The following is a 24538-nucleotide window of genomic DNA, read 5'->3' on the forward strand; positions in this document are numbered from 1 at the left end:
ATGTGCAAGGCCGATACTTTAGCTGGGTGGACAGACTTGGATGGTACAAAATCAGAGGGACAAGGGGTCTGGGAAGAAGTCTGGTGAATGGGCTTCACAGGAGGGCCTCAGAACACAGGAATATTGTGCCTAGCACAACCCCTCACCATCAGAATGCCCCCTTTCTAGAGGCTGCTCCTGTTGATCCGATGGGTGAGGTGAACCTGTTGTGTGGATGTCGTTCTGTTTCCTCCTCGGACAGTCCATGAACAAAGTGGCTGTGGTGGAGGACACAGGCTGGCTGTGGCCTTCACAGGATGGGCCGTCCTTCACCGAGCCAGATCTGATGGGGGCTATTGCTGAAGGTCACTTGGCCCACAAGAGCTACCAAACCAGCCCACTTACTTGGCGAAGGGTGCTTATGTAAGCTGTCTCCCAACAAGGCAGGGGCAGAAATTTGTTCTCTCGAGAAGGCAGTGTACATAGTTTTCGCTGTGGATTTATCTGCCCTGCTCCCACACATCTGCTGCCACCACCACATCCCAGGTGTCGGATGCTGTTGTGTGCCCCACACAGCGTAGCTCCTGCCCACGGCTCGCACCGTGCAGTGGAAGAGCGCCAACAGCGTATGGCACGGGGAGTGCTCTGCAAGTACTGACTCAACGCATCTTCACAGCAACCACTCGCTGGGAGTGGGGCCTCTCACCACCGCACCTAATACCCATTCACAACATTTTTGCTTATAGTCCCACGACTCTGGGCTCTGCTGGTTTAGAGGTTTGGTATCCCAAGGAGATTAGCTTCCACAAAAAGGAGGCACCAATAGTTCCATCAAACTGGAACCTGAGGCAGTGACCTGGCCATTTTGGACTATTTATGCCACTGAGTGAACAGACAGAACAGAGGGAGACGTTAGCTGGGGTGATTGATCCTGATGACCTAGAGAAAGTAAGGTTGCTGTCCCATACACAGCAGGGTCAGGGAGGAGGATGGGTGCAACCCAGGGGCCCCCTGGGGAGATCTTATACCACCTGTCCAATGCTTAAAGTTAACATAAGACTGAAGCAGCAGGAGCAAGATGACTGAGAGTTCAGACTTTCTGGGAGTGAACGTCTAGGTCTCTCCATAAGTAAAGAGCTTGACCATCTCAAGTCCCAGCTGAATTACGTAGTGGTTTAGAGGCTGAGCTCTGGTATCCGACCACCTGGATTCAAATCTGAGTGCTAACACCTACTGGCTGTGTCCCTGTGGCTACTTTAGTTTCCACACCTGTAAAGTGAGGATAATAATAGTTTATATCCCAAATGCTTATTTTGAGAATTGAGTAACACTTATAAAACACTTCAGACAGGGGCTGACATGTAGCAAACACTCTATAAGTGTTACCTATTATTAAGGCAAAGAAATGGAAAGTAACAGAGGAAGGCCATAAATACCAGCTATAGCCTCAGAATCAGTTGTGAAAATGAGAACGGTACACATGAAACCTGCACAGGAATGTTCACAGCAGTTTTATTTGTAACAGGCAGAAACTGGTCAGGAATTACCCAGATGTCCTTTGGTGTGTGGATGATTAAACAAACTATGGTACATCCACACCATGGTAGATTACTCAGTAGTAAAATGAAATGGACTATTGAACAGTGAAAGAACCATCCACAAAATGAAAATGCAACCTACTGAATGCGAGAAAATATTTGCAAATCATCTGTCTGATAAGAGGTTAATGTCCAAAATATATAAAGAACTCATACAACTCAATAGCAAAAAAACCCAATCTGATTAAGACATGGCAAAGGATCTGAACAGACATTCTGCCAAAGAAAACATACAAATGGCCAACAGGTACACGAAAAGGTGTTCAGCATCAGTAATCATCAGGGAAATGCAAATCAAAACCACAGTGAGATAATACCTCACACCCGTTAGAACGGTTGTTATCAAAAAGACAACAAATAACAAGTGTTGGCAAGGCATGCACTATTGGCGGGACTGTAAAATCATGCAGCCACTATGAAAAACGGTATGGAGGTTCCTCAAAAAAATTAAAAATAGAACTACCATGGATCCAGCAATCCCACTTCGGAGTATCTATCCAAAAAAATGAAAATACTAATTTGAAAAGATATATGCACCCCTACGTTCATAGCAGCATTATTCACAATATCCAAGTCATAGAAGCAAACCAAGTGTTCCTCAATGGATGAATGGATAAAGAAAATGTGTGTGTGTATATATATATATACACACACACACATAGTAGAATATTTTTCAGTCATAAGAAAGAAATGTTGCCATTTGAACAACATGAATGGACGTTGAGGGTGTTTATGCTAAGTGAAATAAGTCAGACAGAGAAAGGCAAATACCATATAATCTCGTAAGTAGAATCTTTAAAAAAAACAAAAACAAAAACAAATTCAGATACAGAGAACAGATTGGTGGCTTCCAGAGGCTGGAGGAGTGGGGAGGGGAGGAGAGGGGTGGAGGAAATGGGGAAAGAAAGGAGATCAAAAGGTACAAACTTCCAGTTATAAAATAAATAAGTCATGGAGATATAATATACAATATGGTGGCTATAGTTAATACTACTACTGTATTGCATGTTTAAAAGTTACTAAGAGTAGATCCTAAAATTCTCATCACAACAAAGAAAAATTTTGTAACTATGCTGATGGATATTAACTAGATTTATTGTGGTGATCATTTACAATATATACAAATACTGAATCATTATGTTGTATATACCTGAAACTAATATGTTATATGTCAATTATATCTCAGTGAAAAAAATGAACTATTGTTACATGCAACAACCTGGATGGATTTCCAGAGACTCATGCTAAGTGAAAAAAGCCAATCACAAAAGGTTACATCCTGTATGATTCAATCTATATAATATTCTTGAAATGATAAAATTATAGAAATGGAGAACATATTAGAGATTATCAGGAGTTAAGGTGGGGATGAGGGTGGGAGGAAGGTGGGTGTGGCCATAAAAGGGCAACACAAGGGCCCCTGTGGTGATGAAAATGCTCTGTATCTGGACTGTATTAATGCTGTGATACAGTACTATAGCTTTGCAAGATGTTACCCTTGGGAGAAAGTGGATAAAGAGTATATAGGATCTTTATGTATTATTTCCTATAACTGCATATAAATTTATAATCATCTCAAAATAAGTTCAATTAAAAATGAGAACAGTAGTCACTCATCTTTCCTTCCTTTATTTTATGTGTGTTTTTAATTTGCCAATTTTGTGGTGTAACTACTGATTTCAAGCTACCAAGGTGCCATCACTAAACATGGGATCGGGAGGAGATGTGCACAATCAGGTTTCACAAGCTAGTGCCGGTCGGCAACTTTTTTGCCTTATTAGTTTGGCAAAAGTTAGAAGGTCGATAACGTCGTTTGTTGGAGAGGTGGTAGAATTATTAACGGGAATATTTACACTGGAGGACAGTGCTGTTAGTATCTTCTAAAATGTCAGATACCAACTTTTGGAGCCAAAGTTCAATTTTATAGAAGTACAACCAAAAGTGTACAGATACAAAAATAACTGCCCACTGCAGAACTGTTTGTAACAGTGAAAACAGCAGACATTTCACTAACAAGAGAACGGTTAAACAATGCATGGTACCTCTGCGCTGTGGGGTAATTTCAGGAAAGAAAGTAGACCGTACATGCTGGCATGGAAGGAGAGAAGATATTTGAGTGCAAGGACAGGCTGCCATACTGTCCATACCACGCGAGTCCATTTTCTTGAGAAAGTAAACAACTCTCTGTTTGCATGTTAACGAAAGCAGTCTGGAAAGATACAACAAAATGCAAATGAAGGTTACCTCTTGGGAAAATTGAACTGTTTTTACTTTGTATACTTATGGATTTTTTATTTTAATTTTTAAAAAAATAAACAAGTATCGTTTATACTTTCTAAAACTAATTTTTGGGCTCAAGCAGGCCTGAATAGGGAACATTTCATCAAGTTCATAGAGTACTGTCTCAAGGCCAGGGTCCCTAAAAAAGGGGGTGACTCAGAAGAGAACAGTCATTGAAAAAAAGCCCAGTAATTAGATCATAAATTATCTCAGTGAGAATGAAAATAGTAAGGCGTCAGAACTGACCGATGTGGCTGCAGAGACAAGCTCTCTGGAGCAGGATTTCTGAAGGGCTTGTTCCGAACATGAACAGAGGAGTGCTGAAGCTTTCCCTTTGCCCTCCCAACATCTCTGCTTTCTTTTAGATGACTCTATATAACAGCTTTATTGAGATAAAATTCACATACCATAAAACTTACCCATTTAAAGTGTACAGTTCAGTGGTTTTTAGTATATTCACAGGTGATGCAATCAACACAATTTAATTTTAGAATATTTTCCTAATCTCAAAAAGAAACCCGTAACCATTAGTAGCCACTTTCCATTCTCCACTCCCAGCCCTAGACAACCACTAATCTATGGATATGATTTGTCTTTTGTGGACATTTTATATAAATGGAGTCACATCATATATGGCCTTTTATGTCTGGCTTATTTCACTTAGCATGATGGTTTCAAGGTCCACTCACGTTGTGTCAGTGCTTCATTACATTTCATGGCCAAATACTATTCCTTTGTGAGGCTCTACCATATTTTGTTTATCTGTTTATCAGTTGATTGACATATGCATTGTTTCCACTTTTTGGCTCTTATGAATAGTGCTGCTACGAACATCTGTGTACGTTTTCCTGGGGACATACATTTTTATTTCTCTTGAGTATTTACCTAAGCCTGGTGAGAGAATTTTTTGTCTGAGGAGTGGGGAATTTCTTTCTCTTTCATGTTGGAGGCTTTCCTCAATATCCAGTGATCCCTGGTGATCCTGTATATATTTATTTATTTTTAATCTTTTTTATTGAAGTAGAGTTGATTCACAATGTTGTATTAATTTCCACTGTACACCATAGTGATTCAGTTATACTTATATATCCTTTTTCATTACAGGTTATCACAAGCTGTTGAATATAGTTTCCTGTGCTGTACAGTATGACTTTGTTGTTTATCTATTTTACAGAAAGTAGTTTCTATCTGCTAATCTCAGTCTCCTAATTTATCCCTCCCCCCTTCCCTTTTGGTAACTGTAAATTTGTTTTCTATGTGTGTGAGTCTGTTTTTGTTTTGTAAATAAGTTCGTGCCATTTTTTTAGATTCCACATATAAGTGGTATCATATGATGCTGTCTTTCTCTGTCTGACTTCCCTTAGTATGATAAGCTCTAGGTCACACATTTAAATCAGAGTTTTCAGCACGTGTATCTCAGCCCAGGCTTTCAAGGTACCCAAAGCCTCCAAATTCTAAGATTTTTCAAGATAAGACATCGTTACCATCCTAAAACCAAAAGTCTTGTGTACACCTTAGAAACCAACTAGGTAAGAAATAATTATATACATTCTTAAAAAAAAAACTATAATAAAGGTAAAATCCCATTATAACCTCTTCCAACCCCATGTCCCTCTCCAGGGACCAAGTTACTTCCACCACCCTGGCAAAGCATACTTTCTGCTTTAACTCCATTTCAACTGGCTGATTTTCTTCATCTTTTATTGCTGGGACATTTTTCAGAGGTTCCTTGAATTTTTCCCCAGAGTGTTATCATAAATAAGATTATATAACAATCACTTTTAAATGCCATCATGAGCCTATTAGCCCATTATATGTGTGTATGTGTGTTTAAAATAACACAAATGGTTTCACATTATTCGTGGTTTGCCCATTGCACTCAGTAAGTTAGGTTCTTTCCTTTTAGCCACCTTGTAGTGTTCATTTGTAGTAATACACTGCATTTAATTTATTCACTTCCCCTTTGATGGGCATTTACACTGTTTCCAATTTTTTTTGTAGTTACAAATAGTGCTCCAATGAACATCCTTGAACCTGTTTCCTTGTGCATATGTGTGATTGCCTATAGGTCACAGAGTCTAATTTAGCATGCATATTTTCCAATTTTATTAGATGCTATCAAGTTGTTTTGCAGGTGCCTGCTTTAACTTACACTCCCATCAACAGTCTATAAAAGTACTTTTCCTGTATCTTCTCCAACAGTTGATAATGCCAAATAATTCATTTCTGATCATCTTCCTGGTGAAAAAATAGTATCTCAATATTTTAACTTGCATTTTGTGTTTATTAGTGAAGTGAGCACCTTTCGTATTTTTATCATTTGGATTTTTTCGTATACATTGTTATTTATATTATTTGCTCATTCTCTTAGAATTGTTTATGATTTTCTTACTGATAAGTAAAAGTGTTCTGAATTCTAGTCCTTTATATGGTGTATTCGTTTCCCTGTCACTTATAATTTTACTCTGTAATAGTATCTTAGGCCATAAAAATTCTCTAAATTTTGATATTATCAAATTCACCAATCATTTCCTTTATGGCTTGAATCATGTTTTAGGAATTTTATTTGATATCATAAAATATTAATTCTCTCAAAATTAATATATTTAATATAATTTCAATTAGACTCCCAAAATGATTTGGTGTTTTTTTTTTAATTGGATAAAATGATCCTAAACAAAGAATAAATATCCAGGCAGACAGACAATATATTAATATCCTAATATGTGAAAAGCTCTTACAATCTGATAAGGAGAAAACATCCAATCCAATAGAAGAATGGACAAATAATATGAATAATCAATGCAGACAGGAGAAAATTTCTTGCCAAGAAATAATGAAGGATGCTTAAATTCACAGTTAGTTCAGGAAATGCAATTTAAAGTAACAATGAGATATCATATTCCACCTTGTCAGACAGGCAAAAAATGGAAAAGAGCTACAGAAAAAAAGTATCATTATGTAACAATAAATGTTACATAAGATTACATTAGAATTTATTGCAGTAATTTATCTATAAAAAAACTTTAAAAAGGGAAATTTTTGAATATGTTATATTCATTCTATGTGGTATGACATAGCTATCAGGAAGAATTGATGTGGTAGGATACAGCTATATCAAAAAGGCCACTGCTGAGAAATGTTAACAAAATGCTATTTTTGTAAAAAGGAGAATCCTTCCAAATTTCTATATTTCTATGAGCATAGAGAAAAGAGTGGAAATATGTCTATCAAATTACAAACATTATTTACCTGGGTCCAATGGGATTAGAGAGGAGAAGGAGATTATTAACTTTTGAAAGATATGTTTGTATTGTTTGGCTTTTATTTAATCTTTGAAGTAAAAATATTTCTCTAAAAGAAATAAATTACCAGTATTACTAAGGTAAAACATATGATCATATAGGTATCTTGGAAGGGACTGTGTCAATATGTTAATGGTTATCTCTGAATAGTGGGGCTAATGGTTAAATTTTGTTTTTACCACCTAAAATCAATTTTGTTGAGGTATAATGTAAAAACACTAAAATTCACTAATGGGTAAGTTCGTTTTCTACTGTACACTTTTCTGTATTTGTACATCACAAAAACGTATCATGGGATTCAAGACAATGATGATCACAGTTTTTAAATCTCACCAAATTCTCTCATAAAAACAGAACAACTAGAAAGAAAAACCAAAATCCCATCAACAGCATTTCCAACAATTATAAAACGATGTGACAAGGTATTCCCATGACACCCCAAAGCAAGCAGGTGAGGGAAAACCACCTACAGCTAAAAGATGGGTGTGATGTCAGCCCTCCTGTGGGAGAGAGCAGAGTGGAACACCAGGGCCTCTGACACACCTGAGAGCAGCAGACCCCAAGAGAGCATTCACAGGAAAGCACAACAGGGTCCTTGGAAACAGCGGTTCAAACAGAGAAGGGCTTTGCCCAATCCAACAGCTGACAAATGCAAGGAGTGTATGGTGGGGTCTGAAGGAGCTGGAGTAGCCCAGGTCCCAGGAACTCTCCAACTGGCCAGCAAGGCTCCATCTAGGACAGAGCTCCAAACTGAGAAACTGCTGGAGGTAGAATAAAACTTAATTAAAACAGGACAACAGATCCAAATGAAGAGAAGGTCTAGGTAAAAGTGGAGAAGGGCAACAAAGCTAGGCAATCTTGGAGAGCAAGCGGCCATGTTTTTTGAAACATTACACAAAAACAATAGCAGAGGGAGCTCTGTGAAGCTAGAAAAGCTATCCTGAGCCACGCCTCCTAAAAGTTCAGGAAAACAGATATTTCCAAAAGCAATGAGGGACAGAAAAGGATCGAGCGCAAATTCCATACAAAGTTATATTATAAACATAAAGAGAGTAAGAAGCAGAATAACATCCTTACTGACTGAAAGCAGACAGACAAGATAGACATGTCCACATGCAGGACAAATTGTAATCCACTACTTCAAAATGAGCTGAAAGATATTGTGAAAATAATGGAAGAAGTAAACGAACAAGTCAGATTTTGAAAAATACAGCTATTACGTGACTAAATTCAGGAAAGAATTAGAAATGAAAGAAATAACCTTTTCAGAAATGAAGACTGAACTAGAAGGAATATAAGAGTAAATAAATACACTAGATAATGCCTAAAGAGAAACAGAAGGTAAAAAAATTAAATTGAAAATAAATGAAGGGATATTGAGAATGCATACTAAAAGCTAAAATCAAGGAAAAAAATTAAAAACCATTACATATTGAAATAACACACTGCATATATATGATTATTAACTCAGAATGACCAACATAGTCAATATAGTCATGTTCTAATAAAATTATTGGACTTTAAGGAAGAAAATTATTTAATCAACTAGGCAGAAAGAACAAGTGACCTATAAAAGGAAAAATTATATTGCTTTTAGACTATTTCACAGGAACAATTTATGTCAGAAGAAAATAGAGTAATATAACTAAGATATACTCAAGGGAAAGAAAACATGGGCTAATGGTTTTATATCCAGCAAAGCTGATTTGGAAGTTTGGAGGGCACACAAAACTGTTATTAGCATTCAATAACTAAGAGAATGTAGATTCCATGAGCCCTCCCTGAAGGATCCAGAAAAGAGCTTTACAAACAAAATTGCACTAGAAAAGAAAAAAAGCTGACTCCAATTAGATCTGTTTCTTTGACTTTAACTCTGTGCTGTTTCCCGTGCTGAGTCATGGTGATTCGGCACCTTTTGAAAAAGAATGTTGCCTATAGCCTGAAATATACAGGATAGCCCATTCTCAAGGCTCTGACCTTTAAGGGTGTAACACTTCCCCGTTCATATAAAGATTAACAGTTGCAGAATAGGTAAATCAACTATACTTCAATTTAAAAAATTAAATAAATAAAAATAATTTTCTCCTTCAAAAAAAAAAAAAGCTGCAGAATAGAAAATAACATTTATCTTGTTGGAGGTTTGCAGGAACACCACAACCTGACCTAAGTGGACAGCTGAAAGAACAAAGGATTCCAACGCTAAGAAGTTTGCAACAAGCAAACACACCCGTCCTATTTTAAGAATAAAAGGACTCTGAATTCTGACTTGAGGGAGGATGGTTCTCCTGGATGTTGGTCTGCCAGCTTTCCGAATAAATTTGTTACTCCTTGCCCCAACACCTTGTCTCCCGATATACTGGCCCGTTGTGGGACGAGGAGAACAAGTTTGGACTTGGTAACAAAATAATCAGAGCAACATTAAGGACTGGTGGTAAGCCATATATACATGGCATATATATATATTACTTGTAGGAGTAAGAATACATATATTTATATCTGTATATCTTCTTTTCCCACTATCCCTTTCTTTTATGAACAATTCAAAAAGCCATTGGGTGTGACTAAGCAAGGTAGGCAACTGTGTGAAGTAGAGAGCTAAATCTGGAATAATCTGAGCATCAAAATGAATGTTTAAATCTAGGAGATCAAGAATAGAGAACCCAGAAATAAACACACATGCTTATGGTCAGTTAATCTTCAACAAAGGAGGCAAGAATATATGATGGAGAAAAGACAGTCTCTTCAGCAAGTGGTGTTGGGAAAGTTGGACAGCCGCATGCAAATCAGTGAAGTTAGAAAATTCCCCTACACCAAACACAAAAACAAACTCAAAATGGCTTAAAGGTTTAAACATAAGACAAGACACTATACACCTTCTAGAAGAAAACAGGCACAACTTTTTTTTAACATAAAGCTTAGCAATGTTCTCCTAGGGCAGTCTACCCAAGCAATAGAAATAAAAGCAAAAATAAATGGGACCAAATTAAATTTATAAGCTTTTGCACAGCAAAGGAAACCATAAACAAAACAAAAAGACAACCTAAAGAATGGGAGAAAATATTTGCAAATGATGAGACTGATAAGGGCTTAATTTCCAGGATATATAAACAGCACATACAACTTAATAAGAAAAAAACAGACAACCCAATCCAAAAATGGGCAGAAGACCTAAACAAGCAATTCTCCAAAGAAGACATACAAATGGTCAACAGGCACATGAAAAAATGCTCAATATTTCTAATTATCAGAGAAATGCAAATCAAAACTACTGTGAGGTATCACCATAATTCAAAATTCAAAATGGCCATAATTCAAAAGTCCACAAATGATAAATGGTGGAGAGGCTGTGGAGAAAAGGGAACCCTCTTACACTGCTCATGGGAATGTAGTTTGGTGTAGCCACTATGGAAAACAGTATGGAGATTCCTCAAAATACTAAAAATAGACTTACCATATGATCCAGCAATCCCACTCCTGGGCATCGATCAGGAGCGAACCTTAATTAAAAAAGATACATGCACCCCAATATTCACAGCAGCACTATTTACAATAGCCAAGACATGGAAACAACCTAAATGTCCATCAAAAGATGACTGGATAAAGAAGTTGTAGTATATTTATACAGTGGAATACTACTCAGCCATAAAAAATAACAAAATAATGCCATTTGGAGCAACATGGAGGGAACTGGAGAATGTCATTCTAAATGAAGTAAGCCAGAAAGAGAAAGAAAAATACCATATGGTATTACTCATATGAGGAATCTTAAAAAAAAAAAAGACAAATGAACTTTTTTACAAAACAGAAACAGACTCACAGACATAAAAAACAAACTTATGGTTATGGGGGTGAGGGGGGAGGAAGGGGTAAATTGGCAGTTCGAGATTTGCAGATACTAACTACTATACATAAAATAGATGAACAAGAAGTTTATACAAGTTATACTGCATAACACAGGGAACTATATTCAGTATCTTGTACTAATGTATGGTGAAAAAGAAAGTGAAAACAAATGTATGTACGTTCATATATGACTGAAGTATTGTGCTGTACGCCAGAAATTGACACAACACTGTAAACTGACTACACTTCAATAAAAATATTTTTTAAAAATGGTAAGAAAGAAACTTCCTAAATTTCCCTTGTTTCAGTTTAACTTATGTCTTGTTGTTTTCATCTTAGAACAAAAGACATGCTGGTCCCCTTCTCTTGAATATGGCATCATCAGATATTAATGGTTTGCTTTCTCTGTCATTCTATTCAGCCTGGATGATTCTAGATCCTCTCACTTTTCTTCTTCTAGACCTTATGGAATTTGACCTCCTGCCTGATCTCTGGAACTGGTACTGGCCCTACCACAGCCTTAACCTAGGGACCTAAAAAAGTGTGAGACCAAAAGCCAGCAAGCCACCTCAGGCCCACTTCTAAACAAGGATACAGCCAGTTAATTGATGGCTAGTTGCTTTAAATTTCATATGATGAGAACTCTGGTAGCTATGAAGAGTGAGATATTCTAGCGGCTTTGGAGGAATCCCAATAAGCCCTCTGTCATCACAACTGACACCTGCTATTTGTCCAAGTGAGTCTCTTGGTGGCCCAAGAGTCACTCGGAATATGGGGTTTGGGAGGAGGTGGCTATCAATTAGAAGAAAAAAGTTGACTACTTAGTTTTCAGGACAAAAAGGTGATACAAAGAGTCTCACTCGGGTGCCTCTAATACAACAAGATAACCGTTCTCTTTCTAGGGTTTCATGACCTGAAATATTTTATTTCAATTAACTTAAAATTTCATGCATTGCTTTGGTTCAAGTTAACTCAGGGAATTTAAAAGACGAAACTGATTCAGTTTCCTGGTGAGTAAAAAATTTTAAATCTAGTTTTATAGGGTGGAGTGGCAAAGTAGTGGTTTTAGGTTCATCTGTTTGATTCTAGACACTGCTTCCAGCCCCTGCTACAGAACCACACTGAGAAGGGAACCCCTGGAATTTACTTACACTCTCGTAGTCAACAGAATTTTTCTGCAGCTTAAGAGGTAGGCAAGAGCATTTGACAATGAGGAACCTTTCAGAGATTTGCTGAAGGACTTAAAGAATGATCTACCCGAAATATACACCCTGGAGTACGCACAATTGTATGATTCCTTTTTTTTTTTTTTTTTTTTCCTGGGCTCAAAGAATCAGATCTACCATTACTTGCTGTGTCATTGGGTAAATCACTACACAAGCCTCCGTTTCTTATCTACAAAATGGGCCGAATATGCCATATGAGGCTGCTTTGAGAAATAGAGATTTAAGAGATCCTGGGTTCACTATTAGTTTTGTGTAAAGCTTTTTGATAAGGATCCAAAAGGGACACGAGAATTTCTGCCTCCTCCCTCAGGGTCAGCATCTTAAAGTGCTCCCTCCTTCCCCCCAACACCCATCTCCCACACCACACTCCCGTTCCTTGAATTTCTGCGTCAGAACATTGCTCCAGTCCAGACTCTACCGCGATGTGATGCGACGTCGACCAATTCCAAACCTCTGGATCTCGATCGCCACCCACCGTCGGCCCTGACCTTAACAACATGGCTGCCGGAAGCGGCTTGCAGGAAGAAGAAAGGCGTGGCATTGGAGGGTCACTTCCGCTTCCGTCGGCGTAATCTCTTTCATTTCTTGTGCTACCGTGACTAAGATGGAAGCGTTTTTGGAATCACGGTCCGGGCTGTGGGCCGGGGGTCCGGTCCCCGGGCAGTTTTACCGCATTCCTCCCACTCCCGGTTCCTCTGTGGACCCGGCTTCCGCGCTCTACGGTGGTCCGATTACGCGCACTCAGTAAGCTCTCGGCGCCTTAGCCTCGCAGCGGGGAGGGGCCGTGGGGCCTGGTGCGGCCGGCCAGTTCTGGGAGCCGTGGAAGGCGAGGTGGGGTCCCCGGCGCACACGAACGGCGGGGGAGTTCGGGGAGCAGGGTCCCGGAGAATGAAAGGAGCCATGGAAAGTCAGAAGCACAGGAAGTGGGCTCTGATTCTTCCCCTCCGCCGCCGCTCGCTAGACCTCTCTCTCTCTCTCCAGGAACCCCATGGTGACCGGGACCTCGGTCCTGGGCGTAAAGTTTGAGGGCGGAGTTGTGATTGCTGCAGACATGCTGGGCTCTTACGGTTCCTTGGCTCGTTTCCGCAACATCTCTCGTATTATGCGAGTCAACAACAGCACCATGTTGGGTGCTTCCGGAGACTATGCTGATTTCCAGTATTTGAAGCAAGTTCTCGGCCAAATGGTGTAAGTCATCTAGAGAATAAGCAGTTCCCAAGTGGGGAGGGGAATCCACGGTTTTTCATCCCCTCAAGAAGTTGTAGGGTGGAGGAACTTGAGGCTGCAGCAGAGGACAGGGAGACTTGTTGGGGGTGGAGGATGTCAGAATATTTGCAAATAAACAGTTTCTTTAAGTGGGTTTAAATGGAGGAGATTATGGTAACGTCTTTTGGAGGTGGTTGGAAATCCCGGCTTCCGTTTCCTCCCTTTTCTCACAACCAGTTCTTTTTAAGGATTGATGAGGAGCTGTTGGGAGATGGACACAGCTATAGCCCTAAAGCTATTCATTCATGGCTGACCAGGGCCATGTACAGCCGCCGCTCCAAGATGAACCCCCTGTGGAACACCATGGTCATCGGAGGCTATGCTGATGGAGAGAGGTTGATTTGAATGCAAATAACTTATTTCCTTGACCACCCAACCTCTAGTGCCTGTGTAGTGTCTCTCTTGCCCCTGAGTGAATCCCACTTGTAACTCAGACCCCATGGTCCCATCCTTCAGCTAAGGTACAGAAGCCTAAGGTGAAATCAGTTCTTTGACTTACTGTGTCCTGTTAGCTTCCTGGGTTACGTGGACATGCTTGGTGTAGCCTATGAAGCCCCTTCGCTGGCCACTGGTTATGGTGCATACTTGGCTCAGGTAAGTAGTCACTTGAGGGATGAGGAATGGGAGACAACAGAAGGCATTGGGGGTTAGTGGTTGTCTGCTTGTTTTACCCTTGAAATTCTGACATGAGGAATAGGCTAGAATCCCTACTGCTGGGCAGATGGTTTTCTTTGTGGTCCAGGAGTACAGTGTATATGTGCAAAGAGAGGACACCCTAGAATTTTCCCTTCAAGTGGGTTTTAGCACAAGTAAGCAGAGTTCATTCTGGTGAGGCAGTAGGTGGAATGTCCCCTTTTCACTCATTTATGATTCTTTTTACATTGTGGATTTGTGACAAATTGCCTGGTGTCTTCCATATTTTTCCCCCTAATCTCCCTAGCCTCTGCTGCGAGAGGTTTTGGAGAGGCAGCCAGTGCTGAGCCAGACTGAGGCCCGAGACCTTGTGGAACGCTGCATGCGAGTGCTGTACTATCGAGATGCCCGTTCTTATAACCGGGTGAGCAGAAGTGTGAATAAAGGTGATGGGGATCTGACTGGTTCTGGATACTTGCAGTCCTTGAGTCCCTATGCTTTGAAGAAGAGAGTGCCTCGTTTCTGCGTGTCCTGTTTTCATTCTCCACTTGACCTTTGACCAGGCCCCAGGGACTTCTCGCATGTAGGGTTGGCATTTTCATTGAGAGCTCTGCTTTCTTTCAGTTTCAAATCGCCACTGTAACCGAAAAAGGTGTTGAAATAGAGGGACCCCTGTCTGCAGAGACCAACTGGGATATTGCCCACATGATCAGGTGATTGAAATTAAAATTACAGTAGAAAAAATAGTTGGTAGAAAAGTTGGGAGACCCTTTACTTGCACTAAGCTTGGTTTTTCTGGAGGTCTCAACCAAAAAATTCTCTGGGTGGCGAGGTTTGGGTTGAGTATAGAGCTGTTTTCAGGAATTGATTCCTCACCCTGTGGCTTCACAATTTTAGTATGTTCTCTTTCTTTTTAGTGGTTTTGAATGAAATACAGATGCATTATCCAGAACTGAAGTTGTACCCTTCTAACTTTGAACTTGGCTGGTTCAGAGGTATTCTTTTGTAAAATAAATCAGTCCTTTGAAACGCTTGCTGAGTGGTTGTGTTGTTTGCCTAGGTCACACCAAGAGCAAAACTGCTAAGTACTGCTATATGCCATTTCCCACCCTGGGCAGAGAACCCTTTGGTTCTTGTGTATATAGAATGTGCTGTCAGTACAGAAGACCCACTATTGTCTTCATTTGGGTCTGTCCTGAAGGCTGCTTTGTATGGAAGTTGGGCTTGATCTTTGTGTGAGAACATTAATTAGCTTTTGTATTTAACATTTTTCTTCAGTATTTTCACCTTTGCACTAGATTCTAAAATATACTTTCTGGTTAATATTGGCAGCAAATATGATTTTAGTTAAAACATTTCAAAGAAATGTAACATCTAGTAGAGTTGCTATGTATAAGGTTACCAAGCTGGAACTGAAAGCCTTAATCCCTCACCCATCCAACCTCTTCACCCTTCACGGGGAATACTAAGTAATTTTGACATTTAACCTAAATGTTTATTGTCCAAATCTTGTGCTAAATTTCTAGCACTGTATTCTACTAATACCTCTTACAAGTATTTTATGTTCATTAAGAAGTCCTAGGTGTAGCCATGAGTCAAGTCTTCTGGGGTCATTAGCCAGTTCCATCCTCGGGATGGTGTTAAACTCAAGTTTAAAAAAACACCCTGGGTGATTCTGATACATACCCTTTTTAAACCTTTTTAAGAAACTAGTGTAGGCAGGAAACCCTCAAACTATTACAGGCATACCTTGTTTTTATATTTTGCAGATACTGCAGTGTTTTTGTTTTATCTTACAAATTGAAGGTTTGTGGCAACCCAGCACTGAGTAAGTTTACTGGTGCCATTTTTCCAGTAACATTTGCTTTGTGTCTGTCTCATTTTGGTAATTCTTGAAATATTTCAAGTTTTTCATTATTTTTGTTATGGTGATCTCTGACTACTTTAGAAAGACTACAAGTCTCAGGTGATGGTTAACATTTTTTAGCAATAAAGTATTTTTTAATTTTTTCAGACCTAATGCTATTGCACACTTAATATACTAAAGTATAAACGTACTTTTATATGCACTGGGAAACCAAAAAATTTGCGTGACTCACTTTCTTGCGCTATTTGCTTTATTGTAGTGGTGGAACCCAACCCATGTATCTCCACTGTTTGCCTGTAGAGAAATTCAGTGAGCTGAGAGCTGAGGGAGAAATCAGAACAGCCCTCCATTTGTGTCATCTGCGATTACAACTAGTAAATTTAAGCAAAAGAACCATGAGCTCTCAATTTGAATCTTCCCCACATTCAGTCTCGACACGAAGTAGTCAATAAATACTTGTTTATTGATTAAACTGAATTATAAAAAACAAAACAAAACAAAAAAACTTCCTTCTACTACTAAGCCATGCGGGCGGAATCCACAAAGGTAACTTCCTGGTCAAAACCTGGCTGATCCACTGTTGGTTTTACGGTCTTAAAAAAATTACCCATCAATAAAGTCATACAGTTTGCAGAGGGCAGGAACCCCGCTCTGCTGAGGCTGGGGCTGCTGCAGACTACCAGAGATGTAGATAGAGTTGACCATAGTTCTTGAACTGTCTGAAAGGCAAAGTTTTGACTTGAAAGTCCATATTCTGTCAAAATGGCATCAGGCAAAAAGCTGGGGAAGAGAAGCCCAGGTGAACCCTAAGTTTGGGTTTCGGATGCCACAGGTTGACAAAGCTGGCCGAGCTGCTGATGGGAGGGGTCTCTCCAGTTCACTATATTATAGTGTGCTTGGAGTTAAACAAAACAGAACAAAAAATGGGTGGGGAAACAGGTGGTAACGAACGTCACACCTGTATCACGAGGCTTATCACATCTTGAGCATTTCCCAGTGTGAAGGCCTATTCAAATAGGGTCACCTAGAAAAAAACCACATTGTTTATAAATCCATTTCCCCTCATTTTATTAAATGCTCCACTTATGTACATTTTAAAGACGAACCATTTACAAGCCTGTGCAGGTTGCCTCCTTGGCTCAGGGAAATGCTGCTGAAAATTTCAGAGTGGACAGAAGAATGGTGTCGCTGTGGGAAAGGTGGACTTGGGTTTTTGCTCCTTTTCTCTGTATGTTACAGTACATTTCAGTTTATAACCATAAGTACAGACAATTAAAAAAAAATTCCCTCATGCAAACTGTAGAAAAACTTTCTTCTTGAAGCTGGCAGTGAAAAATAAAGATTCGTGTCTTTTTCTTTGTGCGCACCCCATCTGTTTCTTCACATTCTCCTCTGGACAGTAAGAGAAACAGGACAGCCACAGGGTAAGGAGGATTTCAACAAGTGGTCTCTTCAAAGTTCAATACAATTCTTGCACAATTAGCTGCTGGCTGGAGGACAAGTGACCTCTTGAACAGGTATGCTGTCCACTGAACGGGAGGAAGTTCAACAGAGCAGGGGCTGCCCCTGTGAGAATGAAGACCCATCCACTTGGAATGGAAGCCATCCACCCTAACGGTCTGTGTGATCATCTCAGTACCTCTTGCTTGCTATGACACGTGTATGATCCTCTGTCCAGAGTGATGGTGTGAGAATGGGGAAAGGGGTCAAGAATCACAAGTGCAAAGAATATTGGTTTTGTTGTGTTTTTGTTGGAGGGAGGGTGGTGAGGAAAAAAATCTAGTCATCATTCTGGATGATTAAGGTGGTTTCATGCATTTTTAAAGCCACAATTTTATATCTTAGAGTTGCTGTAGAAACCAACATCTCTGGAGAGGGAAGGAAAGAAAGGAGAAGGAAGAGAGTTCAGTGGGATTTTTTTCCATTTTCATTTTTATAGAAAAGTGTTAAGACCACAATGAAAAAACCTTTTTATCCATATATATAATAAACCAGTTTGTGAGCTACAATTTTTGTCTTTCCCATCTGCAGAAATGTTCTCACACTGACAATGTTTGGAGAGCATCATGCCCAGAGACACTGGCCACACAGTAAAACAAACAACAAAAATCCAGGTGTACTAAGATACAATTGAGGTAAAAGGGGGAACAAAAAATTTGACATTCGCCCACGAAGGATTTTTTTTTCCTTTTTCTTGATTTTGTCAGAAAAATACCAAACACAGTGATTTAAATTTTAAAAAAAGTCACAAAAACCTGTTTTTAGCAGAAGTGAATGACCAACGGGCCAGCTCATCGGCTCAGACGTGATTGCTATTGGTTTTCCTAATCCACAAATCCACAGGGAAGTATAAGTCAACACTGGGGGGAGTGGTGGCATAAAATTAAAAAATATAAGCCAATTATCTCACCTGGTATACCCCCTTTCCCCTAAATCCCTCTACCCTCCCTCACGACTTCCCACCCCCACTCCACACCCCCCCTTCATGACCCCAACACTCAAATCTCCATCAGATCTAGGTCAGCTTCTTCAAAGCCATAGAAGGACTCGGTCTCACTTTCGCCCTCAAAGAGCTGGTGAAGGCTTTCAGGCTCAACTGTCTCTTCAGGAGATGACCTGGGTCGGGGAGTGGAAGCTGAGGGCTCTTCAGATTGTTCCCCACTCAGCTTCAGCTGCTCCTCTAGGGTGGCAATTAGCTCCTCCTGCATGTCAGCATTTCTTGTAGGTGAGTTAATGTTGCCATCAGGGCCAGGCAGAACGCTAGCCACAAGGAAGGACCGCTGAACTAGCTCTGGACAGTCCCCAATAACACCAAGCACCTCAGCCAGCCAGACCAGCACCAGCTGAAGCAGGACATCAGAATCACATGCAGTATCTGCCATTTCCCGAGCCTGCTCCTTCCACTTTTTGTGCAGGAAGTTCTTGACAGTCCGTTTAATGCATACGTCTAACGGCTGGATTTTGGAGCTACAGCCTGCTGGGACCACGGCAGGCAAAGTGCTAGAGGCACTAAGCATGGCCAGCACCTCTTCCGATAAGTGAGTGCGGTGACAGTCCATCACAAGCATGCCTTTACTACGCTGGCAAGCTGTGTGCTTCTGCCACACTCGGGATGACCACAGCTCCATGATCTCATCGTCACTGTAGCCGCTCTCCTTTGCCTCTAGCAATATACAATCTGGCACATTTGCCGGCTGATCCATTTGTCCTCGGTAGAAAACCAGGGTAGGGAGGACAGTGCCATCTGCCAGAATGGCCAGCACCACATCACACCACGGTTCCCCCGTGCCCACTGTCTGCAGGGCATTCTCCTTTCGGTCATCACTGCTCAGTACCTCTGTGTCCAGGAACAAGGAGATTTCATCAATAGCCACAATCATAGACAATGGTAAGTCCTGGTTGTGGATCTGCCGTTGCACAAATTCAATGAAGAGTCCTGCATTCTCTGCCACATCCTTGGGAAGAGTGTGGGCCACAGCTCGCCGAGCATGGGGAGTCAGGTGGTGCCGTAGCATGAAACGCACAGCCCACTCATAAGAGATCTTAAACCCCCCCTCCAAAGAACGTCCTATTTTGGTGGCCTTCTGGAACAAGGTCTCCTCATTTACAGGCAGCTGCTGCTCTCGCTGGGTCAGCACCCACTCAGCCAGTTTCTCTTCTGCCTCTAAGCTCAGATATTTGCCCTCCAGATTCTCCCCCTGTGAGGCCTGGAAACGCCGAAGCCAACGCCGGATGCGTCGCTGGGGGTTTCGGAAGTGTTCAGCTGCCTGTTCTGTATTGCAGCACAGAGCAAACAGGACCACTCGAAGCTTCTTCACCGACAGCTGCTCCTTCTTGCCAACCCCACTGCTACTACCACCCACTGAGGCTGGCTCAGGTTCCTGGGTGACTGGGCTCCCTTCATCCTGGTCATCAACATTCAGACATTCAGCCCCCTCTGCAGCCACTGGTGGAAGGGCTAAAGGCTGGGGACGGGTCGGGGTTGGTGGCGGGGTTGCAGTTGAGGCTGGTGATGGGAGTGTCTGGGCCACAGGAGCTGGGAGCTCTTCAGGCTCAGATGGGGTGGTGCCCGCAGATTTCACAGTGGCAGCTTTATTAGAGGGGAAGGAAGGGGGAGGGTACAAATTCTTCAAGTTCCGGTCATGCAATCGGTCACGAGTCTGGCCATGCCTAAAAGGGTTAGCAAAGAGATAAAGAAAAAATTCAGTTAAACTAGGAATACAAAATAATAGTAGTAGCAGTGGTAGGAGTAGTAGTAATAAAGACCAAACATACTACAAAATAGAAATTAAAGGATGAAGTGAGTTTCTGTTACCTTGAGTGAGATATCCAAGTGAGTCCTACAGAAAATGAGACAATAAAAAATGTTACCTCAGTGAAGAAACAAACCCCCCAAAGACAGTATCCTGGGATTTCAACCAAAAAAAGCAAACCTACTATCTTCCCAGTCTTATATAAACTTCAGGTTAGAATGCTTCCAACTTGGTGAATCTAAACAGTGAACAGGTCAGGTCAGGGAGATGCTCCTGACTCACGGTATGAAGCTGTATCCTCAGCTATTTTTGCCCCCTAAGCCCCATTTCTCCTGCTTACCTCGTGGCAGGATGCTACTGGATCTGTGAGAGGGGTTGAATACCAAATGCTTAGCCATGGCATCTCCCACAGAGGTAACAAAGGTACACGAAGTGCAGGCCAGCTTGGTTCCACTAAGAGTCAAGAGAACATAACACAAATACAGCAGTGACATTAGAGAGAGTTAAGCTTTGAGGCTTAATAAAGAAAAGGGGATGTCCCTTCTTTATTCTCTGTCTCAAATTAAATCATATATCCACCCCTCAAAATAATTAAAAGGATTTAATGTAAAAACGTGAAAAAATTAAGAGATCATCAATAAGTTTTTCCTTACCTCACAGAATTTTTAAACAAAGCCAAATACTTGGGGCTCTTCCGCGGAACATGATTGCTGAGAAAAATAAAGCAGAGGTATGAGTTTCGGGTTCTGCTTGCTAAACAAGACCATCAGCTACCGACAGTGCCCAACAGAAGAAACACCTCTTCAGTCCACTGTAACCCCAACTCAAGCCTGTTTTCCTATCACATTAATATGCAAATGAATCATGGGGGTGGAAGGGAATCTATTAAAAGGGACATTCCGGTTGGGGGTGGGAGTGGTAGGGGCCAGAGGCTGCACTTCTAAGAAGCTCCCATCTACTGCTGTTAGTCCTTGTACCACATTTGGAGTGGCAAGGTCCTACAAAGCCAGCGCACACCCATCAAGCCAAATGAAGACTGGTCTGGCTTCCTACCTGCTAGGACAGGTGGGCCAACGGCTCCAGGAGTTAAAGGAGGAAACACCAGAAGCAGGGGAGGGTATGAAACGAGTTCTGGAGAATCTGAATTCCCAGACAGGAATACTGATTTCATTACAACTTACTTGATCATGTGGTTGGCATAAGCCCGAGAGCAGCAGGTGCTATAGCGACACAGAGAGCAGTGAACGTAAGTAGGGAAGTGATTAGGGAAATCTGGGATCTCAAAGCTACACTCCAAACACGTCTGCCGGCCCATGACACTCCTGTCAACAAACAAAGAAAATTCTCATTACTGCTTCAGGGTCCCGGAATTGTAGCAGATTTACACAACAGATCCTGCTTAAAAGGCTACCAGACTACACTGGCTATCAGGAATAGCGGTGCCCACCCGGCCCCCAGCCTCCAGAAGATGGCACTGACATTTTCCTAACAGATCTCTTCTGGATGTTGCGCTGGACAGGAGGATAAAGGAAGACAGGCAGAGGGTCTGTTGAGGAGGTAAGCGGTGTGGCCTCGTGTAGGGTGCCGGGAGGTGCATCACTGGAGGATACAGGAACAGTTCGTGGCTGCCCTCGGGAAGCCCGGATTGTCACCTGCGAGTCAAAGGAAAGAACAATTAGACACTACCCACGTTAAACCTCAGAATACTGCAAATATCTCTATTCCTCCCCTCTTGGATATATAAAGGAAACATCGACAAACTACCTTGGTGCCTGGTTTCAAACCTTCCAGCTGCTTGGGTTTGCGGAAGGTTTTATGGTGCTGAAGCTTGTGTTCAATTTTGTCCTTGGCAAAGAGAAACTGTAGCCGGCATTTGTTGCAGTGATAAACATTCCTCTTCTGAAGGAAAAAAGAAAGACAGAATCCCTTAAAGGTTCCCAATGAATCTTCTTCCCTGAGAAGGTAGATCAATGCCAACCATATCATTCTTTCCACTTTTCTGCTGATAATTTAACAGAGTAAAGAAGAAATAAACAACATAGCACCAAATGTATTATTGAGAATCAGCACCTCCCATGCTCCCAGAGAAAGGTGAACCAGGGTTCTCAGATCACCTCCCCCTGACTTGCTTTAACAATGGGGATGAGTGGCTTAAGCTTTAGTGCCCCTACTACTTTATCTCTACAGTGCAGACACACAGTGCTACCTGGATATTCTTCTTTTTCTAAAACACAATAAAAATGTACATGATAAAAAAAGAAAATCATATTTTTATTTGTCCTCCTTCATGTGGTCAGTATGCTTCAACTTCAACCCTCAGTCCCCTTCCACAGAAACAACGTATTACCAGTTTCTTCAGCATTCTTTCGTAGACCGTCTACACACGTAGCCATATAGCAAACACATACGTTTCCAATCACCACCTCTGTTTTCCCTTCTTTTTTTTTTTTTTTTAACACAAATGATAGTACGTTTCTACACAGAGCTGTTTTTCCCCTTTAACACATACATACAGATATGCCTCCCTGGGAGGCTATTTTGAGGACTCAGTCTGCCCAGTACCGAAGTCCTTCAAAAACAGGATCCATGACTACAATTTCTTCCCTAGGACAGCAAGGCTCTATAACCTGAGCTGAGCTACCAGTGACCATTTCCAGGCTGCTATGTGGAAATACACTTAGTGGTGGATTCTCAGCAGTCACCATGTGCAAAAGAGTGTGTGAGCCTAAGAGGGTGCTTACAAGTCGGAGTGCGGGCACGTGCGCACACACTTGTGGACGTGAGGCACAGGTGCGCCCATCTTTGTTCTCTTTTGTGCTCTATGTACTTCCCCCTTCCTCCTCTGCTGGCTCCTTTCCTAAAACAAAGGCATACCTGTTCCATCTTAAAAATAACACAACAAAAGCAACAACAAATTCTCCCTTGCTACCTCGTCTCCTGATCTACCACCCTTGGTCCTCCCCTTCAAAAACAAACTTAAATAAGTTGTTTCCATTTCCTTACCTCTCATTCATTTGTCCCGCTGAAATTTGACTTCCACCCTGCTAACCAACAAAATGGCTAAGTTAAAGGCTGGCTTCTGAAGTTTCTGTCTTGCTGATACCTTCCTGCAACATTTTGACCACACTCTTATCTTCAAAACACTTTCCTCTCCTCAGCTTTCTTGACACCAAGACTCTTCTGGTTTTCCTTCTAGGACTATGGTCCTGGCTTTGCGGATAGAGATTTCAATGGTCCTAACCGTCACCTCATTTCCAATTTTGGGGATGGGGGTTTGGGGTGTAGCACAACACTTAGAAGTTTACTACCCACTGTGTTTATTTAATGATGATTCCTAAGCATCTTCCACAACCCAGGCTTTTCTCCCAGACCTCAGACCTTTATACCCAACTACCTATTTAATGGACAACTACACTTGATGTCCACAGATACTCTAACTCAGAATATCCAAACTTATAATCCTCCTCCTAAAATTTACTTTCTCCAGCGTTTCTATCTCGGTAATAGTCCTACCATTCACCAACTACCCAAGACAGAATTGTAGGCACTATTTTTCACTACTCCCTTACTACCTTCACCTAATCCATTTCCAAGTCATAAACATCACGTATCTTCTCAGTATCCCTCAACTCTATCCTCTTTTTATCACTTCGAAGGACAACAGCCACTATCATTTTTCACCTGAACTACTGAAAAAATCTTTGTCTAGTCTCCCTAACTCTAGTCTTAATCTCTTTCAATTCATTCTCCTGAATGCAGCCAGCATAATCGTAACTAAAAGCAAATTTGAACACATCCCTCCAGGACTTAAAAATCTCTTTAATTGCTTCCTAACAACTTAAAAGCTGAAACTCCTCTTCATGGCTCAAGATTCTCCATGGTCTGTCCCCTAGCTTCCAGCGGCACCCCCTGCACCCATACTCCAACCACACTGCACTTCCTTCAGCTCCCTGACCCTCCCCTGTGCCTGAGCATGCTGTGCTTCTAACTCACTTCACCCGGCACATCTTTACTTCTCCTTCAGGTCTGTACACCCTTTTCGCTGGAATTCTTACTAGGCTCCTAGAATACATACATTCTTTTCTATATCCTGTATTTCCCCTAATACAGTATTTTTCCTGCTTGACTGTATTGTTTAATTGTCTTATTTACCACTAAATCTGTAGCATCTTGCCCAGTGCCAGACACGTATTATTGGAATTCAATAATTTTTTTTCAAACATATGTATATTATCTTCTCTACCAAAATTATTTGCCTAGCTCAGCCCTGGCCCCAGCATCCATAAAT

The 24538-nt window shown here is 41.2% G+C and overlaps 2 protein-coding genes and 1 long non-coding RNA gene across 9 annotated transcripts in view; 1 reads left to right on the forward strand and 2 right to left on the reverse strand.

Moving 5' to 3' along the window:
- Positions 1 to 1477: 1477 nt before the first annotated feature.
- Positions 1478 to 12667, reverse strand: LOC141574352 (uncharacterized). Its single transcript, XR_012501282.1, has 2 exons — positions 7706 to 12667; positions 1478 to 3786 (listed from the first exon to the last, which is right to left on the reverse strand). It is a non-coding gene; the product is annotated as an uncharacterized LOC141574352 (long non-coding RNA).
- Positions 12668 to 12801: 134 nt separating this feature from the next.
- PSMB4 (proteasome 20S subunit beta 4) lies at positions 12802 to 15164 on the forward strand. Its single transcript, XM_010958423.3, has 7 exons — positions 12802 to 12975; positions 13213 to 13419; positions 13686 to 13832; positions 14010 to 14091; positions 14438 to 14554; positions 14755 to 14843; positions 15048 to 15164. Exons 1-7 carry the CDS (start codon positions 12836 to 12838, stop codon positions 15058 to 15060), a joined length of 795 nt encoding a protein of 264 aa, XP_010956725.2. The 5' UTR covers positions 12802 to 12835; the 3' UTR covers positions 15061 to 15164.
- A 1275-nt stretch (positions 15165 to 16439) lies between these two features.
- The window catches only part of POGZ (pogo transposable element derived with ZNF domain), a 40655-nt gene continuing 32556 nt past the window's right edge, over positions 16440 to 24538 (reverse strand). For all 7 annotated transcript variants that reach the window (XM_074349419.1, XM_074349416.1, XM_074349418.1 and 4 more), the window contains 7 exons: positions 22015 to 22149; positions 21730 to 21902; positions 21432 to 21572; positions 20904 to 20960; positions 20591 to 20703; positions 20313 to 20337; positions 16440 to 20167 (listed from right to left, as the gene is read on the reverse strand). In XM_074349419.1, coding sequence (XP_074205520.1) covers positions 18496 to 20167; positions 20313 to 20337; positions 20591 to 20703; positions 20904 to 20960; positions 21432 to 21572; positions 21730 to 21902; positions 22015 to 22149 — 2316 coding nt within the window. In that variant the 3' untranslated portion in view covers positions 16440 to 18495. The remainder of the gene's footprint in view (positions 20168 to 20312; positions 20338 to 20590; positions 20704 to 20903; positions 20961 to 21431; positions 21573 to 21729; positions 21903 to 22014; positions 22150 to 24538) is intronic.

Source organism: Camelus bactrianus, chromosome 21 (genome assembly GCF_048773025.1).
Source record: "Camelus bactrianus isolate YW-2024 breed Bactrian camel chromosome 21, ASM4877302v1, whole genome shotgun sequence".
Classification (NCBI taxonomy): domain Eukaryota; kingdom Metazoa; phylum Chordata; class Mammalia; order Artiodactyla; family Camelidae; genus Camelus; species Camelus bactrianus.

What these genes read in the sequence shown, in the direction of transcription:
- PSMB4 (XM_010958423.3), top strand. Translation starts at nt 12,836, where the DNA reads ATGGAAGCGTTTTTGGAATCACGGTCCGGGCTGTGGGCCGGGGGTCCG. An exon ending in CAAGTTCTCGGCCAAATGGT is followed by an intron (nt 13,420 to 13,685) that starts GTAAGTCATCTA and finishes GTTCTTTTTAAG; the next exon opens with GATTGATGAGGAGCTGTTGG. An exon ending in ATGGTGCATACTTGGCTCAG is followed by an intron (nt 14,092 to 14,437) that starts GTAAGTAGTCAC and finishes TAATCTCCCTAG; the next exon opens with CCTCTGCTGCGAGAGGTTTT.